This window comes from Bombina bombina, chromosome 3, assembly GCF_027579735.1.
Source record: "Bombina bombina isolate aBomBom1 chromosome 3, aBomBom1.pri, whole genome shotgun sequence".
Taxonomy (NCBI): Eukaryota; Metazoa; Chordata; class Amphibia; order Anura; family Bombinatoridae; genus Bombina; species Bombina bombina.
In genome coordinates this window covers 615,471,885-615,492,013 of record NC_069501.1, presented here as the reverse complement: position 1 = coordinate 615,492,013, position 20,129 = coordinate 615,471,885, and the positions used below count along the sequence as shown (strand labels likewise).

Sequence of the window (20,129 nt, the reverse complement as noted above, 5' to 3'; positions counted from 1 at the left end):
AGTCTATTTGTTATATTTTCTGGTTCTAGGAAAGGTCAGAAGGCTTCTGCCATTTCCTTGGCATCGTGGTTAAAGCTTTTGATTCTTCAAGCTTATTTGGAGTCGGGTCAAGCCCCGCCTCAGAGAATTACAGCTCATTCTACTAGATCAGTCTCCACTTCATGGGTTTTTAAGAATGAAGCTTCAGTTGATCAGATTTGCAAAGCAGCAACTTGGTCTTATTTGCATACATTTACTAAATTCTACCGTTTTGATGTATTCGCTTCTTCGGAAGCAGTTTTTGGTAGAAAAGTTCTTCAGGCAGCTGTTTCAGTTTGATTCTTCTGCTTATGTTTTTTCTTTCATTCATGAGAATAAACTTATATTTTGGGTTGTGAATTAATTTTTTTCAGCAAAAAATGGCTGTTATTAATTTTATCCCTCCCTCTCTAGTAACTCTTGCGTGAAGTTCCACATCTTGGGTATTGCTATCCCATACGTCACTAGCTCATGGACTCTTGCCAATTACATGAAAGAAAACATAATTTATGTAAGAACTTACCTGATAAATTAATTTCTTTCATATTGGCAAGAGTCCATGAGGCCCACCCTTTTTATGGTGGTTATGATTTTTTTGTATAAAGCACAATTATTTCCAAATTCCTTTGTTGATGCTTTTTACTCCTTTCTTTATCACCCCACTATTTGGCTATTCGTTAAACTGAATTGTGGGTGTGGTGAGGGGTGTATTTATAGGCATTTTGAGGTTTGGGAAACTTTGCCCCTCTTGGTAGGATTGTATATCCCATACGTCACTAGCTCATGGACTCTTGCCAATATGAAAGAAATTAATTTATCAGGTAAGTTCTTACATAAATTATGTTTTTCAGGGCAATGCCCATACAAATGCCATTTTCAGGGCAATGGGTAGCTTAGGTTTTTTAGATAGTTTTTATTTTATTTTGTGGGTTTGGGTAGTGGGGGTTTGTAATGTTAGTGGGTCTTTGTATTTTCTTTCAGGTAAAAAAGCTGTTTAACTTAGGACAATGCCCTACAAAAGGCCCTTTTAAGGGCTATTGGTAGTTTATTCTAGATTAGGTTTTTTATTTTGGGGTGTTTTTTTATTTTTTTAAAATGGGTAATATAATAGGAATAATTTTTATTATTTTTGATCATTTGTTTGTTATTTTGTGTAATGTATTTTTTTTGTTTTGGGGTGGGTTTTTATTTTTAGATTAGGGCTTGGGCATTTCGTAAACAAGCTGAATGCCCTTTTAAGGGCAATGCCCATACAAATGGGTAGATTAGGTTTTACTTTATTTTTATTTTGTGTATTTGGGGGTTGTTAACTTTAGGTCAATGCCCTACAAAAGGCCCTTTTAAGGGCCAACAAAAGACCCTTTTAAGGGCCCTTGGTAGTTTATTCTAGATTAGTCTTTTTTATTTTGGGGTGTTTTTTTTTTTAAAGGGTATTAGAATAGGAATAATTTTTACTGTTTTAGATCATTTCGTTTGTAATGGTAGGTTTTTTATTTTTTGTAATTTTAGTGTTTTTTATTTTTTGTAATGTTAGGTTTTAGTGTAAGGCAGCTTAGGTTTTATTTCACAGGTAAGTTTGTATTTATTAGAACTAGCTAGGTATTAAATAGTTAAGAACTATTTACTAACTAGTCTACCTAGTTAAAATAAATACAAACTTACCTGTGAAATAAAAATAAAACCTAAGCTAGCTACAATATAACGGTTTAGGGGTTAATAGGTTTATTTAGTGGTAGTGATGTGGGAGGCCAGAGGTTTAGGGGTTAATAACTTTATTTAGTGGCGGCGATGTCGGGGAGCGGCGGAATAGGGGTAAATAGATTTATTTAGGTGGCGGCGGTATCAGGAGCGGCAAATTAGGGGTTAATAGATTTATTTAGGTGGCGGCGATGTCGTGAGCAGCAGATTAGGGGTTAATAACAATATGTAGGTGTGGGTGATGTCAGGGGCAGCAGATTAGGGGTGTTTAGACTTAGGGTTTATGTTAGGGTGTTAGGTTTAACATAACTTTTTTCCCCCATAGACATCAATGGGGCTGCGTTACGGAGCTTTTCATTCCGCGCTTCAGGTGTTAGTTTTTTCTGACACCTTCTCCCCATTGATGTCTATGGGGAAAGCTTGCACGAGCACGTCAAAACAGCGCTTGAATTGTGTGCGGTATTGAACTTAAAACCACCATATTGCACGCACAAGCTGGCTGTTTGAAAACTTGTAATGGCAGCACTATAGAGGGTTAAATAATGCAACTTTTGTTGCTTTCGTTAATTTCCCTATAGCGCGCATAACTTGTAATCTAGGTGACTGTGATTTTATTGAGGAAAAGGTTTTGGCAGTCAACATCTTACTAGTGCTTCAAAAGTGATGGAATATATAGCAGACTGATAAAGTGCTACCCTTGTAGTTAACCATAAAAGACAACCTAAAACATCAAGATGATTAGAAGCTGTGCTACTTACTGTTTCTGCAGTGCCTCTCAGTGCTGAAGCTCTAGCATTTTATTCTGGTTATTGGGCAGCCATATTTAGATATAATGATGCTGTTGGTTGTTTAAATAATGAACTGTTGGCCTCTGTTTCAGCAGCGTCTATACCCACCCACCCACATCCCTTTTTTTGTTCATCTGATGTTTTACAATCTAGTTCTTTTTGTAATGTAAGCTTTCATTTACATATTAACTAAACTGTAATACTTACCTGTAGAATATTTATTACCCTTTTTTTCCTTCACCAGGCTGAGTCGATTAGTTATGATGAAATCAAGAGGATGATCAGACAAGAAATGATCAAGATATTTGACGGTAAGCTTTTCACTCTTAGCATGACAGAATAATTAAAATAAGCTGCAGTGTTGTAGCTAGGTCCAGAGCCGATAGATGAGGGAACATAGTTCTGTTAGGGTTGTGTTTTAATACAGTATGCTTTTGATTCAATTGATTGACAGATATTTTATGTCAGATAGCTATAATTAACTTTGGTGCATTGTACTGTCACAGTGTTTTGTTAGAAAACATTTATTAGAAGAATATGGCCTTGATGAGGATGTTTAGCACAGGGAAAGTAATAAGTAATATTTTGTTGCAATGTCAAGCCAAGCTGAACTGTTGTGCTGATACTACAATTTTACTATGCTGTGTCAACCTCTGTTGAGTTGGATACTGGTGCAGTTTTGCAAAAGTTCTGTTTTTTTGCTGAAGAGAGTCTCACTATGATTTGGTGCAATGTTAGTTTTGGGAGACCATGTGCAGTGGCTGTTCTGCTGTGCCTTATTGAAACACTGGTACATGGCATCGAGGTGCACTGGCAGCAGATAATTGTTTTCTTGTACAAACAGTGCTATATGATGAAATACATTTCTGACACATAGCAGTTAGGTAAAGTGCTACATCTGGGGTATTATCAGGGGAGGATTAAGCGTTTTCAGAGAGGTTATAGATAATAAAAATCTGGCATGAAGTATTTCAGCGACTGGTGTACACAAACAAAATATTTTTTTCAGCATAGGACAAAATGTTAAAATATTTCAAATATTAATAGAAAACATAAATACATAGTTATGATCTGTGTATGTTATTGATGCACCCAACAGAAAGAATGGCATATTACACTCGCATGCAAACTCCAGTTGAGATGGTTCATTCTCCGGGAAGACCAGGACACCCAGGCAAAGATGGTACTCCTGGGAGACCAGGACCCCCTGGACAACCAGGACTTCCAGGACAGATTGGCCGAGAGGGACGGCAAGGACCCCCAGGAATGAGAGGTAAGAGATATAACAAAGAGTTAGATGGACAGATGGATAATATCAAACTGTAACACAGACACTAGAGCTGTCCATTAATATCTTAATGTCAAAGTTTACTTCAATCAAGAAATTTGCCCACAAATTTCATACTATTTTTCAGACAGAATATATTCATTATATACAGTTTAGGAGCTGGGCCATTTTTGGTTCAGGACCTGAGTAGAGCTTGCTGATTGGTGGCTGAATAACCAAAAATGGGCCGGCTCCTAAACTTACATTCCTGCTTTTCAAATAAAGATACAAAGAGAACGAAGAACAATTGATAATAGGAGTAAATTAGAAAGTTGCTTAAAATTGCATGCTCTATTTGAATCATGAAAAAAAAAATTTGGATTTCATATGCCTTTAAGTTATATTCTTTTCTGATCAGTCTTAAAGATTGGCCAAGAAACTGTAGAATGTCCTTCATAGTTTTCCACAGATAAAGCTGAATTTGAGACCAGTTCAGAAGTATCTAAGGAATCATCACAACAGTCTCATAATCAGACAAAGAAATGTAGTGCTTTGGGTCTATTTATCAAGCTCCAAATGAAGCTTGATGCCCCGTGTTTCCCTGAAGGCTCGCCAGAAACATAAGTTATGAAGCAGCGGTATAAAGACCGCTGCTCCATAACCTGTCCGCCTGCTCTGAGGCGGCGGACAGACATCGCCTGAAATCAACCCGATCCAATACGATCGGGTTGATTGACACCCCCTGCTAGCAGCCGATTGGTCGCAAATCTGCAGGGAGCGGTGTTGCACCAGCAGTTCACAAGAACTGCTGGTGCAATGATAAATGCCGACAGTGTATGCTGTCAGAATTTATCAATGTGCGACGGACATGGTTCGCTATAGCGGATCATGTCTGCTGGAAAATGATAAATGGACCCCCTTGAGTATATATTGGAAATAAAAACTTCTAGAGTGGATAATAATTGTTTCTTAGTAATGATTGGCAAGTCTGATCCTGTTGGGGGGAGTATCTAGTTCAAGCTTTGTAAAAGAAATCCTAAAATCGCTTATACTCAGTAGGATTGAAATCATTGTGCACTGAATTAGATTAAATGATTGATGTAACCTAGTAAAATATTAATTGTGAAGGACAGGTAATAGGTATTTGGATGGTCTCCATAAATAGCAAATCTCAGGATCCGGTAAGATGAGGGACATTGTCAAGGAGTATTATCAGATACCACTTGTACAACATAATGAGAGCAAAACTACCAAGGAGTATTTTAGATATGTATAGAGCACAGAAGAGGTGCTTGGATTTTACACGTTCTAGATGAGAGACGTTGACTAAATTATTTGATAGTAAAGTAGAGAAATTTCACCAAATAACAGAAGGCGTGTACAAACCCTATCTAGTACTGAAAACCCCTTCTGTAAGTAAATATTAGTACTAATAAAATATATTGCTTAATACATCTTTTTTTCTTTTGTAACTGCAAACATACATTTATCAGAAAGTATATGAAAAGGAAGTAGAGAAGATATTTTAATGAGCAAGCAACACTTGCCGAATTATCTCTGGCTCCTATTTATGTTGCACAGCAGACAGGTTAGCTGTAGGAAAACCTTGAAGATAGCATTTTCTGGTAGCCAAAATGCATAATTGTGGTCTGTACTTTACATTATCTGAAACGAGCATCAAGATAAAGAAAATCGTGCCACTAAGGTGGTTTTACGCTTTGAAAAAAGATAGAATACGAAGCTGTGTAATCCCCAACCTAGGTAAAAACCAAACAGGAAAAGCAAGTAGAAAAACAATGAACACACTATTGCAGGATCAAGAACAAGGTACACCCTGTAGAAAACTAAAAATACAAGACATAGAGTATCTTAAATATCTCTGCTAACACTAAGGCAACCCTTCCAGTTAACATTACATGAAAAGAGAGGGGTAAGTGCTAGCTATCTGAGCAGATAGGAATCCACCGATTTGTCAAATAAAAGGAAAATTAGGAAATAACTAAATACATTGCTTTCATCTGATAACGATGTGTACCGACACTCTACAATTGTGTTATGGAATCATTAAAGGGACACTAAACCCAATCTTTTTCTTTTATGATTCAGATAGTGGGGCATATGTATCAAGCTCCGTATGGAGCTTGATGGCCCCTGTTTCTGGCGAGTCATCAGACAGAAACAGCAGTTATGAAGCAGCGGTCACAAAGACCGCTGCTCCATAACCTGTCCGCCTGCTCTGAGCGGGCGGACACATATCACCGGAAATCAACCCGATCAAGTACGATCGGGTTGATTGACACCCCCTGCTGGCGGCCGATTGGCCGCGAGTCTGCAGGGGGCGGCGTTGCACCAGAAGTTCTTGTGAGCTGCTGGTGCAATGCTGAATACGGCGAGCGTATTGCTCGCCGTATTCAGCGAGGTCTGGCGGACCTGATCCGCAGTGTCGGATCAGGTCCGCCAGCCCTTGATAACTAGAAGCCAGAGTATGCAATTTTAAGCAACTTTCTAATTTACTCCTATTATAAAATGTTCTTTGTTATCATGCTATCTTGACTTGAAAAAGCAGTACTGTAAGCTTTAGAGCCGGCCCAATTTTTGTTCAGCACTTGGGTAGCATATTCCGATTGGTGGCTAAATGTAGCAAACTAATCAGCAAGCGCTACCCAGGTGCTGAACTAAAAATGGTCCGGCTCCTAACCTTACATTACTGCTTTTTCAAATCAAGATAACATGATTACAAAGAAAATGTGATAATAGGATAAATTAGGAAGTTGCTTAAAATTGCATGCTCTATCTGAATCATGAAAGAAAAAAATTGGATTTAGAATCCCTTTAAGTACTGAGATAACATTATGGTGAGAGAAAATTCTATAATTCATGTTATTCTATAGAGCTAAATCACTAAAACTTAGAAAATGTCATCATGCTTAAAGGAATCAGCTGTATAAGATTTGTCTAAATTCTTAGAGAATCTAGAATATTTTTTATCTGTATTAGGGAAAATAAGTATATGCTGCTTCAATTAATGCATTTTATAAATAACATATATTAAGTACAAAATTAGATGTGGTTATGCTGATATATAAGATTTACAACATGTTGACCATGACTGTATATATTACAGGTGAACCTGGTACAAAGGGAGAGAGGGGTCAGAATGGTATTGGAACTATGGGTGATGTGGGTCCTCCTGGACCACCAGGTATGTATTGCATTTCATAAATTACTCATATTTTGTGGGACATGAGAGGAAAGCAGCTCAATCTATTCATCTCATCCTGATCTCCCCTTGAAATTTAATGTTTTCCTCTTTCCTGTTCTATTCACTTAGGACCACCAGGACCCCAAGGTTACGGCAAATTGGGATTACCAGGGCCAATGGGACAACAAGGAATCCCTGGAATCCCAGGACCTCCTGGTGGAAAGGGTCCATCCGGCAAAGATGGAAGGTGTAACCCATCAGACTGCTACAACATGATGTCAGTGGAAAGCGGGTACCAGTCCAAAAGTATGAAGGGACCAGGTCGATAAAATTCACAAACTATCAGCTCCTCGATTACTTCCCTAAATGGATTTTCTCCCAAGAGCCAGGTCTTTTTTTTTTCCATGACAGAGAGACCAGCAGAATATTACACCTATATGGATATATAAATATTGTTTTGTAATGTTCTGCATGTCTTTCTGGCATAAACTTCGGCTGTTTATGGAATTTCATTTTATATTTTGATTTTTTTTTTTTTATCTATCCTGGGTGATACTACTGTTCCTTACTGAGCTCTTACAATGACTTGTGTTCCCAATGTCAATGTCCCTTGTCATGCTTTGTTGGAGTAAAAAAAAAAACTCTGGCAATTTTTTGTCTTGCTGAAGAGGAAAAGGTTTACAAGGTTTACAAATGAAATCATGATTTTTTTTCATATAAACAAACACCAGAGCTGGACAGTGACCAAACAGTTTTTTTGCAAAACGTATTTTTCCAATTTTACTACAATATTTCCATTAAATGCAAAATCAGGATAGTAATCAGAATAACAGAGAACTGTGTAGAAAAAGGGTTATCTTATTTTTTCCTCACAAACGCCAGAGCTACTTATTTTTGCCAGGCCTCCTGATTCTTACGTGAACACTTCCTACAGAATGGCGTCCCACAGTTGAAAAATTCGGCACTTCCCAGTCCTATGACTTCTAACTATTCGTGCTTCCCAACATACAGAAAACTGAAGCAATTTTTTTTAAATTACTTTTCCAAGAAAATAAAACTAATGTGATTGTATTGTTTGTTTGTTGCAAAACATACTTTGTTCTTAGCTTTCAACAACCAGCTTCATACATTGAGCCTTTTGGGGTTTTTTTATCAGATGTTATCCATTACACATGTAGCTGAATGATCTCCGATTTCCAGGTTTTTCTATGGTATATTATTTAGACTATGCACCAAAAAGGTGTTAGTTTGGAAAAAGAATTGAAGCTAATTTGCATAACATAATTCAAAATCTGTTTTATTTCACACAAGCAGATGTTTTTATATTTTATATAATATATACAATCACAGAATGTTCTCTTTTTATAGGCAATATGTATCTTGTCCTATATAGTTAAACCTGGTCAATATGGCAAGATCCTGATATGTGCCTATGGAACATGTTTCCAATGTCCCCTTTCCTTTAATGTTAATTCAGCAAAAATTATGAGAGAGCATTAAAGGTACACTGTAGTCAGAAAACAAAGAGCAACATTTAAGGAAAAACATTACTTAAATAGGATTTTTGCCATATGTATGTATTCAAAATTTTGCAGGTGAGGTTGTTAATATTGTAAGTGAACTTGCCTGCTTTAATTATCTGTTATAAACTGTATAATACCACAGCATTGTTCCTTACTCACAAAGCTCACTATCTTCAGAAGGCTCCCTAACCAGCTGTAGACGCAGCTACTCAGCTACCAGGTACCACTAATTGGTATAGTACTAGATGTGCACAGTATACTTCACACAGCATAATAGTAAACAGCTTTCTGTCTTACAATAATATGATTGTAGTGCAGGAACACAAACGCTGAAGCAGAACTGTTTCCTGCCCTAATAGCCCTGCTCTAGGGTTGATTATTATTCCTGCATCTAAAATGTACACTCCTCACACTTGTCTCTGCCATGTTGCTTTAGCTGCCTAAACTAAGATTTCCCGAAAGTTTCCTTAGCTGCCTAAAAGCTTTTACTTCCTTTTTGTGTCCTTACACTTTATTTCAGCTAACACTAGACAGCAAACTGCCGCTTTCTATGGTATATGCAATATACTGTGCACAGCTAGTACTATTACAGCCAGTGATGTCAGGCTGTCGAGTAGGTGGCTTTGTACATGTTCTACAACTGGTTAGGGAGTGTAGGAAAATAGTGAGCTGTGTGAGAAAGGAACAATACAAAAGTATAACAGCTCATAATAGGAAATAAAAACACAGGCAAGTTCACTATACATTTTAACATCTTTAGCTGCAACATTTTAAGACACATGTATATGACACAATGTTATTCAAGTTATTCTTTTTTCAAATATTGCACTTCTGTGTTTGTACTTCTAATTGTTTTCTGGCTACGTTGTTCATTTAATATGTTATTATATGGGATTCAGTATTGGGGTAGTGAATAGTTAAAGATGCAATATACCATTAAACCCACATGTGCGCTTGTCTGTAGAAAAATATAATATAATAGAATTTAATTTATGGTGTTGTCGACTTTTCTGGCCTTTAAAATAGTCAATGGGTCCTTGATAATTAAGCATGTGTTATATTCATATCAGCACCTGAATTTTAACTCTGTAAATAGATTTTATGACCTAAAATATAAAACTGTGTTCGTGAAAGCAACAAAATAGTTTTAGCCTATAAATTATTGTGAAAAATTCAGTATTTAAGTGAAGAGATTTAATCTCATCTATTTTTTATAATAATAGTGCTGAAAACATGCACATTAATATGTATGCATATTTTATAGGCATATTTAAAATATACAATGTTGTAACAGGTTGCACCTTCTTACCACTCTCATTTTGCACCTTTAAACTCTATTGCACAACCTTAGGAGCAGATTAGTTCTGGACATTTCTATATTCTTCTCAGCCAGTCATCTAGTCAAGCAGTAAAATATAGTTTGTCTCTGGAACTAGAAGGGTAGTTTATCAATATACAACCTTTGTGTACCTTAATTTTTATATCACAGCCCAGTTCCTAATCCATTCAACTCCTTTTAGGAAGGTCATATGATTTCAGGATAAACCCAACCCCTATTTACTCCAGGAAATATTTGTGTATAAGATTTATACGTAAGCCTTAGAGATGTGTTGTTGTCAAAGAAAATGTTTGTTATGTTTGATTTTGTTTCTCTACCAAAACAAGCACAAACCCCTGAGATATAAATGATATTCTGGAATCTGCCTGCCTGCAATGTGTTCCGTTTTTACGACTAATACATTTCAGCTTGAGCTTAGCACTTAATTAACTTAAAGTTGAACAAAGGCTTATGGGGTTACGCTTAAATCTTTATGAATTTCCAATTCCAAATGATTGCTCTCAATGTTTACATTTTTGGCTTTCCTAAGACCTTTATGAGAAAATATTGTATTTAAATTCACTAAATATATAAATAAAACAAAGAGAGCCTCATGGTGCAAATAAATTGTATCAGGTGGTAACAATTCTTAGGCTAAATTGAAAAGGTGCTCACAAAGGAGTGCTTACCAAAATAAACCTACTTCCAAAGGAAAGTCGTGTGAGACAGTCAGCTGGAGAATGAGAAGCCCATACTTGTACTTTCATACAGGGCTTCTCCTTTGTGAATACCTGCTCAATTTAGCCTAAGAATTTACACCACCTGATACCATTTATCTGCACCATGAATCACTCTTCTTTGTTTTATTTATAGAATATATACCAACAAGCCCAATCCGCTGGAAGAAGAGTCAACTTGTGCACCTCACACACATCTTTGACAATTTTCTCAAAGACTTTATATATAAGAGACTTAAAAAGAGAGAGAGAGATGCACTCAGCTGAGACAGAACAAAAGCTGGAAAAACTTCCGTGCCTGTTCATTTTATTATAGTGTGTCACTCAGGGTGCATACTCTTTTAGCACACTATGCCCCTTCACAGAGAAAAAATATCCTGTAGCATATCAGTCTGATCCTGCCCAATGACAGTCCAGCGCCGAAATACCAGGCAATTCTTCTCTGAACAAGAGAAAACAACAACCCCAGACGATCGTTTCGGCCTTTTGTGGGCCTCGTCAGTGAGGTGCAGTCGCATCTCTCTAAGGGCATGTGTGCAAGGAGTCCACGTCAGGTTTCCCCTTTTACTCTTAGGGAGACCCAAGAGCAATTTGCATAAATAAAAAGAGAGAGAGAGATGCACTCAGCTGAGACAGAACAAAAGCTGGAAAAACTTCCGTGCCTGTTCATTTTATTATAGTGTGTCACTCAGGGTGCATACTCTTTTAGCACACTATGCCCCTTCACAGAGAAAAAATATCCTGTAGCATATCAGTCTGATCCTGCCCAATGACAGTCCAGCGCCGAAATACCAGGCAATTCTTCTCTGAACAAGAGAAAACAACAACCCCAGACGATCGTTTCGGCCTTTTGTGGGCCTCGTCAGTGAGGTGCAGTCGCATCTCTCTAAGGGCATGTGTGCAAGGAGTCCACGTCAGGTTTCCCCTTTTACTCTTAGGGAGACCCAAGAGCAATTTGCATAAATAAAAAGAGAGAGAGAGATGCACTCAGCTGAGACAGAACAAAAGCTGGAAAAACTTCCGTGCCTGTTCATTTTATTATAGTGTGTCACTCAGGGTGCATACTCTTTTAGCACACTATGCCCCTTCACAGAGAAAAAATATCCTGTAGCATATCAGTCTGATCCTGCCCAATGACAGTCCAGCGCCGAAATACCAGGCAATTCTTCTCTGAACAAGAGAAAACAACAACCCCAGACGATCGTTTCGGCCTTTTGTGGGCCTCGTCAGTGAGGTGCAGTCGCATCTCTCTAAGGGCATGTGTGCAAGGAGTCCACGTCAGGTTTCCCCTTTTACTCTTAGGGAGACCCAAGAGCAATTTGCATAAATAAAAAGAGAGAGAGAGATGCACTCAGCTGAGACAGAACAAAAGCTGGAAAAACTTCCGTGCCTGTTCATTTTATTATAGTGTGTCACTCAGGGTGCATACTCTTTTAGCACACTATGCCCCTTCACAGAGAAAAAATATCCTGTAGCATATCAGTCTGATCCTGCCCAATGACAGTCCAGCGCCGAAATACCAGGCAATTCTTCTCTGAACAAGAGAAAACAACAACCCCAGACGATCGTTTCGGCCTTTTGTGGGCCTCGTCAGTGAGGTGCAGTCGCATCTCTCTAAGGGCATGTGTGCAAGGAGTCCACGTCAGGTTTCCCCTTTTACTCTTAGGGAGACCCAAGAGCAATTTGCATAAATAAAAAGAGAGAGAGAGATGCACTCAGCTGAGACAGAACAAAAGCTGGAAAAACTTCCGTGCCTGTTCATTTTATTATAGTGTGTCACTCAGGGTGCATACTCTTTTAGCACACTATGCCCCTTCACAGAGAAAAAATATCCTGTAGCATATCAGTCTGATCCTGCCCAATGACAGTCCAGCGCCGAAATACCAGGCAATTCTTCTCTGAACAAGAGAAAACAACAACCCCAGACGATCGTTTCGGCCTTTTGTGGGCCTCGTCAGTGAGGTGCAGTCGCATCTCTCTAAGGGCATGTGTGCAAGGAGTCCACGTCAGGTTTCCCCTTTTACTCTTAGGGAGACCCAAGAGCAATTTGCATAAATAAAAAGAGAGAGAGAGATGCACTCAGCTGAGACAGAACAAAAGCTGGAAAAACTTCCGTGCCTGTTCATTTTATTATAGTGTGTCACTCAGGGTGCATACTCTTTTAGCACACTATGCCCCTTCACAGAGAAAAAATATCCTGTAGCATATCAGTCTGATCCTGCCCAATGACAGTCCAGCGCCGAAATACCAGGCAATTCTTCTCTGAACAAGAGAAAACAACAACCCCAGACGATCGTTTCGGCCTTTTGTGGGCCTCGTCAGTGAGGTGCAGTCGCATCTCTCTAAGGGCATGTGTGCAAGGAGTCCACGTCAGGTTTCCCCTTTTACTCTTAGGGAGACCCAAGAGCAATTTGCATAAATAAAAAGAGAGAGAGAGATGCACTCAGCTGAGACAGAACAAAAGCTGGAAAAACTTCCGTGCCTGTTCATTTTATTATAGTGTGTCACTCAGGGTGCATACTCTTTTAGCACACTATGCCCCTTCACAGAGAAAAAATATCCTGTAGCATATCAGTCTGATCCTGCCCAATGACAGTCCAGCGCCGAAATACCAGGCAATTCTTCTCTGAACAAGAGAAAACAACAACCCCAGACGATCGTTTCGGCCTTTTTTGGGCCTCGTCAGTGAGGTGCAGTCGCATCTCTCTAAGGGCATGTGTGCAAGGAGTCCACGTCAGGTTTCCCCTTTTACTCTTAGGGAGACCCAAGAGCAATTTGCATAAATAAAAAGAGAGAGAGAGATGCACTCAGCTGAGACAGAACAAAAGCTGGAAAAACTTCCGTGCCTGTTCATTTTATTATAGTGTGTCACTCAGGGTGCATACTCTTTTAGCACACTATGCCCCTTCACAGAGAAAAAATATCCTGTAGGATATCAGTCTGATCCTGCCCAATGACAGTCCAGCGCCGAAATACCAGGCAATTCTTCTCTGAACAAGAGAAAACAACAACCCCAGACGATCGTTTCGGCCTTTTGTGGGCCTCGTCAGTGAGGTGCAGTCGCATCTCTCTAAGGGCATGTGTGCAAGGAGTCCACGTCAGGTTTCCCCTTTTACTCTTAGGGAGACCCAAGAGCAATTTGCATAAATAAAAAGAGAGAGAGAGATGCACTCAGCTGAGACAGAACAAAAGCTGGAAAAACTTCCGTGCCTGTTCATTTTATTATAGTGTGTCACTCAGGGTGCATACTCTTTTAGCACACTATGCCCCTTCACAGAGAAAAAATATCCTGTAGCATATCAGTCTGATCCTGCCCAATGACAGTCCAGCGCCGAAATACCAGGCAATTCTTCTCTGAACAAGAGAAAACAACAACCCCAGACGATCGTTTCGGCCTTTTGTGGGCCTCGTCAGTGAGGTGCAGTCGCATCTCTCTAAGGGCATGTGTGCAAGGAGTCCACGTCAGGTTTCCCCTTTTACTCTTAGGGAGACCCAAGAGCAATTTGCATAAATAAAAAGAGAGAGAGAGATGCACTCAGCTGAGACAGAACAAAAGCTGGAAAAACTTCCGTGCCTGTTCATTTTATTATAGTGTGTCACTCAGGGTGCATACTCTTTTAGCACACTATGCCCCTTCACAGAGAAAAAATATCCTGTAGCATATCAGTCTGATCCTGCCCAATGACAGTCCAGCGCCGAAATACCAGGCAATTCTTCTCTGAACAAGAGAAAACAACAACCCCAGACGATCGTTTCGGCCTTTTGTGGGCCTCGTCAGTGAGGTGCAGTCGCATCTCTCTAAGGGCATGTGTGCAAGGAGTCCACGTCAGGTTTCCCCTTTTACTCTTAGGGAGACCCAAGAGCAATTTGCATAAATAAAAAGAGAGAGAGAGATGCACTCAGCTGAGACAGAACAAAAGCTGGAAAAACTTCCGTGCCTGTTCATTTTATTATAGTGTGTCACTCAGGGTGCATACTCTTTTAGCACACTATGCCCCTTCACAGAGAAAAAATATCCTGTAGCATATCAGTCTGATCCTGCCCAATGACAGTCCAGCGCCGAAATACCAGGCAATTCTTCTCTGAACAAGAGAAAACAACAACCCCAGACGATCGTTTCGGCCTTTTGTGGGCCTCGTCAGTGAGGTGCAGTTGGACTCCTTGCACACATGCCCTAGAGATATGCAACTGCACCTCACTGACGAGGCCCAAGAGAGGCCGAAACGTACGTCTGGGGTTTGTTGTTTGTCTTGTTCAGAGAAGAATTGCCTGGTATTTCGGTGCTGGACTGTCATTGGGCAGGATCAGACTGATATGCTACAGGATATTTTTTCTCTGTGAAAAGGCATAGTGTGCAAAAAGAGACTGCACCCTGAGTGGCACTGGCCTTGTGGACAAGCACGGAAGTTTTTCTAGCTATTGTTCTGTCTCAGTGAGTGCGTCTCTCTATTCTCTTGATTTTATGTAAATTACTCTTAGGTCTCCCTAAGAGTAAAAGGGGGGAAACCAGACGTTGGACTCCTTGCACACATGCCCTAGAGATATGCAACTGCACCTCACTGACGAGGCCCAAGAGAGGCCGAAACGTACGTCTGGGGTTTGTTGTTTGTCTTGTTCAGAGAAGAATTGCCTGGTATTTCGGTGCTGGACTGTCATTGGGCAGGATCAGACTGATATGCTACAGGATATTTTTTCTCTGTGAAAAGGCATAGTGTGCAAAAAGAGACTGCACCCTGAGTGGCACTGGCCTTGTGGACAAGCACGGAAGTTTTTCTAGCTATTGTTCTGTCTCAGTGAGTGCGTCTCTCTATTCTCTTGATTTTATGTAAATTACTCTTAGGTCTCCCTAAGAGTAAAAAAGGGGGAAACCAGACGTTGGACTCCTTGCACACATGCCCTAGAGATATGCAACTGCACCTCACTGACGAGGCCCAAGAGAGGCCGAAACGTACGTCTGGGGTTTGTTGTTTGTCTTGTTCAGAGAAGAATTGCCTGGTATTTCGGTGCTGGACTGTCATTGGGCAGGATCAGACTGATATGCTACAGGATATTTTTTCTCTGTGAAAAGGCATAGTGTGCAAAAAGAGACTGCACCCTGAGTGGCACTGGCCTTGTGGACAAGCACGGAAGTTTTTCTAGCTATTGTTCTGTCTCAGTGAGTGCGTCTCTCTATTCTCTTGATTTTATGTAAATTACTCTTAGGTCTCCCTAAGAGTAAAAGGGGGAAACCAGACGTTGGACTCCTTGCACACATGCCCTAGAGATATGCAACTGCACCTCACTGACGAGGCCCAAGAGAGGCCGAAACGTACGTCTGGGGTTTGTTGTTTGTCTTGTTCAGAGAAGAATTGCCTGGTATTTCGGTGCTGGACTGTCATTGGGCAGGATCAGACTGATATGCTACAGGATATTTTTTCTCTGTGAAAAGGCATAGTGTGCAAAAAGAGACTGCACCCTGAGTGGCACTGGCCTTGTGGACAAGCACGGAAGTTTTTCTAGCTATTGTTCTGTCTCAGTGAGTGCGTCTCTCTATTCTCTTGATTTTATGTAAATTACTCTTAGGTCTCCCTAAGAGTAAAAGGGGGAAACCAGACGTTGGACTCCTTGCACACATGCCCTAGAGATATGCAACTGCACCTCACTGACGAGGCCCAAGAGAGGCCGAAACGTACGTCTGGGGTTTGTTGTTTGTCTTGTTCAGAGAAGAATTGCCTGGTATTTCGGTGCTGGACTGTCATTGGGCAGGATCAGACTGATATGCTACAGGATATTTTTTCTCTGTGAAAAGGCATAGTGTGCAAAAAGAGACTGCACCCTGAGTGGCACTGGCCTTGTGGACAAGCACGGAAGTTTTTCTAGCTATTGTTCTGTCTCAGTGAGTGCGTCTCTCTATTCTCTTGATTTTATGTAAATTACTCTTAGGTCTCCCTAAGAGTAAAAGGGGGAAACCAGACGTTGGACTCCTTGCACACATGCCCTAGAGATATGCAACTGCACCTCACTGACGAGGCCCAAGAGAGGCCGAAACGTACGTCTGGGGTTTGTTGTTTGTCTTGTTCAGAGAAGAATTGCCTGGTATTTCGGTGCTGGACTGTCATTGGGCAGGATCAGACTGATATGCTACAGGATATTTTTTCTCTGTGAAAAGGCATAGTGTGCAAAAAGAGACTGCACCCTGAGTGGCACTGGCCTTGTGGACAAGCACGGAAGTTTTTCTAGCTATTGTTCTGTCTCAGTGAGTGCGTCTCTCTATTCTCTTGATTTTATGTAAATTACTCTTAGGTCTCCCTAAGAGTAAAAGGGGGAAACCAGACGTTGGACTCCTTGCACACATGCCCTAGAGATATGCAACTGCACCTCACTGACGAGGCCCAAGAGAGGCCGAAACGTACGTCTGGGGTTTGTTGTTTGTCTTGTTCAGAGAAGAATTGCCTGGTATTTCGGTGCTGGACTGTCATTGGGCAGGATCAGACTGATATGCTACAGGATATTTTTTCTCTGTGAAAAGGCATAGTGTGCAAAAAGAGACTGCACCCTGAGTGGCACTGGCCTTGTGGACAAGCACGGAAGTTTTTCTAGCTATTGTTCTGTCTCAGTGAGTGCGTCTCTCTATTCTCTTGATTTTATGTAAATTACTCTTAGGTCTCCCTAAGAGTAAAAGGGGGAAACCAGACGTTGGACTCCTTGCACACATGCCCTAGAGATATGCAACTGCACCTCACTGACGAGGCCCAAGAGAGGCCGAAACGTACGTCTGGGGTTTGTTGTTTGTCTTGTTCAGAGAAGAATTGCCTGGTATTTCGGTGCTGGACTGTCATAGGGCAGGATCAGACTGATATGCTACAGGATATTTTTTCTCTGTGAAAAGGCATAGTGTGCAAAAAGAGACTGCACCCTGAGTGGCACTGGCCTTGTGGACAAGCACGGAAGTTTTTCTAGCTATTGTTCTGTCTCAGTGAGTGCGTCTCTCTATTCTCTTGATTTTATGTAAATTACTCTTAGGTCTCCCTAAGAGTAAAAGGGGGAAACCAGACGTTGGACTCCTTGCACACATGCCCTAGAGATATGCAACTGCACCTCACTGACGAGGCCCAAGAGAGGCCGAAACGTACGTCTGGGGTTTGTTGTTTGTCTTGTTCAGAGAAGAATTGCCTGGTATTTCGGTGCTGGACTGTCATTGGGCAGGATCAGACTGATATGCTACAGGATATTTTTTCTCTGTGAAAAGGCATAGTGTGCAAAAAGAGACTGCACCCTGAGTGGCACTGGCCTTGTGGACAAGCACGGAAGTTTTTCTAGCTATTGTTCTGTCTCAGTGAGTGCGTCTCTCTATTCTCTTGATTTTATGTAAATTACTCTTAGGTCTCCCTAAGAGTAAAAGGGGGAAACCAGACGTTGGACTCCTTGCACACATGCCCTAGAGATATGCAACTGCACCTCACTGACGAGGCCCAAGAGAGGCCGAAACGTACGTCTGGGGTTTGTTGTTTGTCTTGTTCAGAGAAGAATTGCCTGGTATTTCGGTGCTGGACTGTCATTGGGCAGGATCAGACTGATATGCTACAGGATATTTTTTCTCTGTGAAAAGGCATAGTGTGCAAAAAGAGACTGCACCCTGAGTGGCACTGGCCTTGTGGACAAGCACGGAAGTTTTTCTAGCTATTGTTCTGTCTCAGTGAGTGCGTCTCTCTATTCTCTTGATTTTATGTAAATTACTCTTAGGTCTCCCTAAGAGTAAAAGGGGGAAACCAGACGTTGGACTCCTTGCACACATGCCCTAGAGATATGCAACTGCACCTCACTGACGAGGCCCAAGAGAGGCCGAAACGTACGTCTGGGGTTTGTTGTTTGTCTTGTTCAGAGAAGAATTGCCTGGTATTTCGGTGCTGGACTGTCATTGGGCAGGATCAGACTGATATGCTACAGGATATTTTTTCTCTGTGAAAAGGCATAGTGTGCAAAAAGAGACTGCACCCTGAGTGGCACTGGCCTTGTGGACAAGCACGGAAGTTTTTCTAGCTATTGTTCTGTCTCAGTGAGTGCGTCTCTCTATTCTCTTGATTTTATATAAGAGACTTGCCATTTATATATTTTTTTACATTTTTACTTTTAATTTTATTTTTATTGTAATTTAGTTATTTTTACTTTTTTGTATCAACCCAACGGTGCCAACTCAAACATATTTGCATTCCATTGGAAAACCATTTTATATCATATTATATATTTTATTTTCATTTTAATAAATATTTCAATCCAGTGCCCTCTGCTAAATTTTCTCTTCATTGAGGAGAGTTTAGTTTTCACTTATTTAAATTCACTAGCCTGCCTTACATACAACAGTGATACTTCTACACATTTCTATAGTCTCCTAAAAAGCTCAATTCATGATGTGTACAAGTAATCCTTCCCCTATATTAATTGGTGCAAGTATTTTAGTTCTGAACATCACATAGCTTAAAAAAGTGAAATGTTCATTATTGTAATATTTAAATGAACCTAGGGAAAGATTGAGTTGTTTTAAATGTCCATTTTTTTAAAGTCATTGTTACTGGTAGCCAAGGAGAATACAAAATAAATAAATAACTAGTATGTCTTAGTAGCAGTCATGAAAGACTGTTATGTTATTAAGAGCCACTGGAGTAAAATATCTGCTCTATATTTTTGTTTTTTCTTTTAATTAGATTTTTATTGAATTTTAAGAAAAAAAGCAAAATATTCACAAGTAAAACAGAAAATTGTGCTCTGACTTTTTAACTGTCAACTGTGGCAATGTAAAAACAGTGCTCCGTTTGTGTGTGTGTGTGTGTGTGTGTGCTACTGTCAGTCAAGTGGCTGAAATCGCTGCTGCATGTGTTAGTTACTGGCAGTCAAAAAAGGTAAAATCATTTTTTGTTAGTGGTATCCAAGATGATAAAATAACTACTCATTTCTAAAAGATGTATATGGCAATGCCAAGGGTGTGGACTAAGATAACCATTTTGTTACTTAACCTACCACCTGGACCCAGTCACCTTCAGATCTTCCAGTATTTATGTGGAGGAAAGCTGGCAAACCTAGACATGAATAGGGTTTATGAGGTATTTAAATCATAAGTATCTGATGTATTTGGAAAATAGAATGACAAAGGTCCAACAATTAAAAAAAAAAAACATTCATTAAGAAGTATGACAATGATCTGTACACTAGTATATAGTCTGATGAGTAAAAAAACAGAGTATACTATGGGACATTCAAAAGTTCAACATTCAGTTGGAGAAGAAACCTTTGGCTTTTTCAAAGTAAAATGTTGATGCTTTATTATAACCATTTCATTTTAGTTCTAAACAACACAATATATTAATTTAGGCCAGATTACAAGTGGAGCACAATAATATGACATCTGTTGAGCACTAACACCGCTCAAGTGAAATGTTATCGCACTGGAGGTCAGATAGCACAGCCCAGCTAAATCCCTCACCCAATAGACTTCTATGGGGCATGCTAGCGCAACAAAATTCAGGACCTGGCATTCACTTGAGGGCTAACCTTAAAGGGACAGTATACACCAATTTTCATATAACTGCATGTAATATACACTA

The 20,129-nt window shown here is 40.0% G+C and overlaps 1 protein-coding gene across 5 annotated transcripts in view; it reads left to right on the top strand.

Annotated features, from left to right (window-relative positions):
• The window catches only part of COL16A1 (collagen type XVI alpha 1 chain), a 240,454-nt gene extending 230,259 nt beyond the window's left edge, over positions 1 to 10,195 (top strand). For all 5 annotated transcript variants that reach the window (XM_053707234.1, XM_053707232.1, XM_053707233.1 and 2 more), the window contains 4 exons: positions 2,749 to 2,815; positions 3,604 to 3,777; positions 6,896 to 6,973; positions 7,103 to 10,195. In XM_053707234.1, the coding sequence (XP_053563209.1) occupies positions 2,749 to 2,815; positions 3,604 to 3,777; positions 6,896 to 6,973; positions 7,103 to 7,302 (519 nt within the window). In that variant the 3' untranslated portion in view covers positions 7,303 to 10,195. The remainder of the gene's footprint in view (positions 1 to 2,748; positions 2,816 to 3,603; positions 3,778 to 6,895; positions 6,974 to 7,102) is intronic.
• The last annotated feature ends 9,934 nt before the right edge of the window (positions 10,196 to 20,129 follow it).